The sequence below is a fragment of the Rhea americana genome, unplaced genomic scaffold (assembly GCF_003343005.1).
Source record: "Rhea americana isolate MKP2758 unplaced genomic scaffold, rheAme1 scaffold_514, whole genome shotgun sequence".
NCBI lineage: Eukaryota > Metazoa > Chordata > Aves > Rheiformes > Rheidae > Rhea > Rhea americana.
Window position 1 is genome coordinate 138575 of NW_028186662.1, and position 5220 is coordinate 143794.

Genomic DNA, 5220 nt, shown 5'->3' on the forward strand with positions numbered 1-5220 from the left:
ACTCATTGGCCGACGGTAACACTCCGGATGTTCCCCTATTGGCGGTTCACCCGTGACGTAGCCCCCGGGGAGGGGCCCAGGGGGACCCCTTAAAGGGCCAGGCGCGCGTCCCCCCCAGCCCGGGAGGAGGCAGCGGAGGCGGGTGCGAAGCAGCTTTATTGCGAGGGCCGGCGGCGGCGGCGGCAGGGCCGGGGGCAGGGCAGGCCTCGGGGCTCGGGGCAGGCCTCAGGGCTCGGGGGGCCCCTCCGGCGGCGGCGGCGGCGGGTCCCCCCCGTCGCGAAGCGTCTCCATGTACTTCTGCATCTTCTCCGTCATCCACGCCGGCGGGACGAAGGGCTTCAGCTCCTCCAGCCTSAGGTCAACGCAGTCCCTGCGGAGGGCAGAGGCCGGCGCTGAGCGGGGGCCCCTGCGGCTCTTGGAAGCGCAAGGCAACCCCGGCTCTGGGCCGCTTTTCGAAAGGGAGAAGGTTACAGCACACAGGATGTCCTGGCTTCCGGCCTCACCTGTAATCATCACTGGCAGCCAAATCCCGAATATCCTCTTCGATGAGGAGGTATGCCTGCAGCACAAGGGGTGAAACACTTCAGGTTTCACGCGCACAAGCTTTGGACACACTGTGCTGCTGCTCAGAAATGAGGTATCTGCCTGGCACAGCAATGGAAGCCTCATAACCCCCTTCCCGCTGGCCCTGCTACACTCGGCCAGCCTGCAGACCTGCTCCCAGGAGGAGCCTTCAGTGCCTTCTGCTTCTGCCCTACTCTCTCACACGTGCCCAGGTCCCAGAGGAGCAGCAAAACCAAATCTCCTTGGCCAAGGTGCTCCAAGCACCCAGAAACAACTGTCTCACTGTGCTCTGCCTGGCCTCCTGCACAAACTCACCTTCCCCACAATACACTGGTTTTGCTGCACATGCCCTGTTTTGCTGCTCATCCGCCCGTTTTAATCCTGGACTGGGTTTCTGTGCAGTTCTCTCTCAGGCTGCGGCAGGCGCAAGCCTGGACGTACTCACCATCTTGCCCCCAGTGGCCCTCATGTGCTGCTGCTCTGCCAGCCAGTGCTTATCTTGCGGATCAGCTGCGTACTGCAATAAAGCAGCAAGGACCTAGCTGAACACAGGCAACAGACCTTTTGCTCTGACCACCCCTATATTTGGACACTCAACTCCATTCTAGTGCTCCACTACAACTGCATGACCCCCCAAACATTGCCGATCTTTATCTCCCACGAGGGAGTGCTCGGCTCTGCCTCCTTTCACTTCAGAGTAAAACCCTGGCTCCAGGCAAAAACACCACTTCAGAGGCTGCACTAGGCCGTTAACTTATTTTTCAGTGTGCTAGCCAAACTCTGTGGGTTCTAAGACAACAAACAAGGGTGTGGGAGAGGAAGAAAACAAGTGAACCAAAGCATACATTCCTGATTCCCATCACAGACTGTTTCTGAGCAAACCCCAAAGGAGGAAGCATCCTGCTGTGGTATCTGACCTTAAAGAGGTGGGGATGTTTGATGTAGAGTCGCCCTCTTGTTCCTCCCATCCCGAGAGCTCTGAAACAGGAACATGAGGGGGGGCATGTTAAACCTGTGCAGAAGCAGTGCTGGGTGGTACAGGGGCACTTCCTCTCCTCCTCTCTCCTCCCCAAGCCCGTGCCCTTCCTACTGCTTCCGAGGCAGAGAAATAAAGTGATGGGAGGAGTCTTACGGGCTCCTGCCTTGGAGACACCACCCTCCATCAACAGGGCCATTCCTTACTTGTTTGCTCGAGATCCCAGCACAAAGGTTGTGGTTTCAGTCAGTCGGGATGGATCCCACTACAGAGCAATTGGAAAAGGGGCAACATTAGAAATGAAGCTGGTGCCAACCAATGCTCCGTGAGCCTCAGATCTCTGATGGGGAACCTCAAAACCGCCCCCTGGCCTGGGAGGGAGGTAGCTAGCTGCAAACCTCTGGATTTCCAAGAGGAGGGAAATTATGTCACTCTGGGCTGCTCTAAGCTGTTTCCTTGGCACATAACACTCGTGGGATCCTCCTGGCTACTACTGCTTGCACTAAGTCTCCTGAATAGCTGGTACCACATCACAGAGCTACAGGCTACAGTGTCTGGAGGAGACAAGCACAGGCTTCCAGGCACTTCACTCCTCTTCTTGCTTCTTTCTTTGCAACGCAGAGGCCCATCAGGGCAGAGCACAGCTTAAAACTGTCCTCAGTTCCCACAGCAGGTAGGGCTCTGCTGACGGAAGCAAAGGGGAGGAGAGGGTGAGCCCAGCAGTGTTGGCCAACCAATACCTTTGGTCCATCCCTTTTCACGGTCTCAGAGACTTTGAGTTTCCACCTGAAGGGAAGGAAAATGAAATAAGAATGGATCCCAGAGGAACCAACTCCCAGAAGAACACTGCAAACACCTAGCAGCAGGAAGCTGAGCTCCACCCCTTCAGCTTCATTTTCATTCACACCTTCTACTGCAGCTCCAGATCCTCATTCTTGCTGCACATTCTCTTCTCCCCAGCTGTCAGGACCCCATTGCTACTTGTGTAATAAGCTGCTCACCCCAAATAGTCCATCTGAACCCTTTTATACCTTTTGGCCTTGCTTCCGTGAAGGTCTTCTATACTCCCTGCTTCAGCTAGTCTCATTCCCCACCCTCCCCAAATGCAGGCTCTAACTCACAGCCCATACTCACGCAGCCATGCCCGAGACCCCACGATCATTTGCTAGGCTCTGTCCTGGAGGCCGTCCCTTTCTCTGCAAGGAAGAAATCCTGGAGTTACTCATTTGTTTAGGCTGAGGGAACTCTTGGTTACCTCCTGCTGGGAAAATTGCTCTTTTTGTCAAGAGCAAAATGCTGACTAGCCCAAGAGCAAGGGCCTCTAAGGCATCACAAAAGCTGCATCTGCATTTGCATGCACTTATTTTGTGAGAAGGATGAGGAACAGGTTAACAACATAGAAGTGTTTGTGTGGAAAACCCTACCTTTTTGGGAACTGGGCTTCCTCGCCGATTCAACTCCTCATCCATCTGTCGGGCACGCTAGCAAAGGAATGGCAGGACATGAACAGCAGCCCTTCTCCCTATCTAGTAAGGGCCCTCACCCACACTGTCAGCTACTGTCGTCTGCTGCACTTGAGGCACAGAGAATATTGAAGCCTACCCTTCTCGGGGTGAAGCACTTAGTCACAATAAGCAGCAACAGTGCACAGGACTTTTGTTGCTCTGTAGGTAATCTCCTCCCTCCTAGCCTATCATCTCCCAATTCTACCTCCTCATTACAGCAATGGATGGACAACAGGATATCAGAGACAGAGATTTACCCTGCAGCACTGCACTACCTGCTTATAGTTTGTTTCTGGAATGCAACAGATAAAGAACAGGCAGAGAACAAAGTAAAACTCTCCTCCTCTTTCTTCTCCCAGCTCTTAGAAGTCATTTAAGACTGTGGAAACGGTAACAACTTTTACCTTTGGTACTGCATGCTCATGGGGCAACCTGGGGATCACCTTTTTGCCATCAGAGAAAAGCAGCTTGGCCTGCAGGAAGAGAAAGAAGGGCTATCTGATTCTGGGTCCAGAGAGAGACTGTCAGCCACCCCTGCCTTTTCCTATGAAAGGGACCTTGTGCGTGTGCAAAGACACTTGCACTGGAGAGAAAGACCAGACTGTGTAAACTGTAAAGGTCATAGCTAATGACTCAAATGCCCTGTAGACCACAAGGGCTGGTCACTGCAGACCCAGAGATTCAAGTGTAGCTGACTAAAAGCCCTGTACGAGCTCTGGTGAGAGTGATTCTAAAGTACAGTGCTGTTCACAGACAGTGAGATGCAACAGCATGACAAAGTCAGGACAACTGGAACAAAAATAAGATCTGAAAGAAAAAGATCACAGACTCATTGGAGGACCCTACAATGAGTACGTGCGAACCAGAGTTACTATGGAAGCTCACAGTTGTCAGCTGTGTGTAACAAGCACGGACAGAGCATCAGTGCAAAGCATCAGTGCAACAAGGGCTATACAGCACTGACTACTTTCCTTTTTGACAAGAAAAAGAAGTCAAGCACAGTAACCATGGAAGTACTGTGGACGTTTTCCTCTGGCTACTCTGCAAGGCTGTGAAGAGGAACATGTCCTGCCCCAGGGCTTCTCTGCACAGCCAGCCAAGCAGGTGGTAGACAGCCACTCATGGACATACCAGGTTCCCCTGGGTGTGCAGAGCCCTTCGCTACTGTGCTTACCTGTTCTAGGCAACTCCGACATGTCTCCTGGATGAGCTGTTCTGGGTCCACCTCCTCCCCAACATTATCACGCACATTGATTGCTGCTTTCTGGAAAAACTGTTGAAGAGGCCGCAAGAAAAGGTTAGAGCCTGACCAAYAAGGCAATGTCGGGGCAAGCACATGGTGTGCAGCTTTCGCACTGCACCCACACGCCAGCAACCAGGTTGGCACGGGACAGGCATGACAGCCTCACACAGCGACCCAGGAGCTGAGCTCCTCCTGCACAGCCTGCAGTGGTGGGAAGCCCCATCTCCTAAGCTCTCACCTTCATGTATTTGTTGAAGATGCCCCGGATTTCCTCATTGATGCTGGGCTGCAGAACAGCTCGCAGCAGGTCCATGGACACAACTGGGTCTGTGAAACTGAAGGTGGGGATATCAGGTGGGTGGCACGGAGACCCTCCTCCACCAGTCTGGTCTAAACCAGACTCAATTCTCCTGTCCAGTCTGGTTGCCCCACCGCAGTCTGGCCCAGTCCAGTCCTCCACCAGTCTCCTCACTTGACCCTCCATGTCCATCTGGCCTAGTCTCCCCCTGCTCCCGTCAGTATCAGGTCCAGTTGGGTTCACTACTCTGCCCAGGACCCCTTCCCTCTCTGGTCCCACTCCATCCCCCCTCAGTGCAGTCCAACCTGATCCCCCCAGCACCAGCCCAGTATGGGCCAGTTTCCCTCCAGCCCGCCCAGTCCAGCCCAGTGCCTTCTTCCAGTGTAGTCCCACCTGGTTCCACCACACTGAGCCCAATCCAGTCTGGTCCCGTCCTTCCCCTCCCTCCGCCCAGTCCGGCCCGGTCCTCCCGCCCAGTCCGGCCTGGTTCCCCCCTTCCCCTCTCCCCGCCCAGTCCGGCCTGGTCCCCTCCCACCCCGCCAGTTCGGCTCCGTCCCTCCGCCTCCCCCCGCCCAGCCCGGCCCGGCGCCGTTACCTCGTGGTCATCTGGGAGCGGCGGCCGCGCCGCTGCACC

At 55.0% G+C, this 5220-nt stretch overlaps 1 protein-coding gene across 1 annotated transcript; it reads right to left on the bottom strand.

Annotated features, from left to right (window-relative positions):
• Positions 1-138: 138 nt before the first annotated feature.
• On the bottom strand, positions 139-5214 carry DNTTIP1 (deoxynucleotidyltransferase terminal interacting protein 1). The gene is made up of 12 exons (XM_085318048.1): positions 5182-5214; positions 4527-4623; positions 4220-4318; positions 3450-3518; positions 2965-3021; positions 2675-2736; positions 2281-2326; positions 1747-1805; positions 1482-1542; positions 1010-1081; positions 504-559; positions 139-370 (listed from the first exon to the last, which is right to left on the bottom strand). Exons 1-12 carry the CDS (start codon positions 5190-5192, stop codon positions 226-228), a joined length of 834 nt encoding a protein of 277 aa, XP_085174174.1. The 5' UTR covers positions 5193-5214; the 3' UTR covers positions 139-225.
• Positions 5215-5220: the final 6 nt, after the last annotated feature.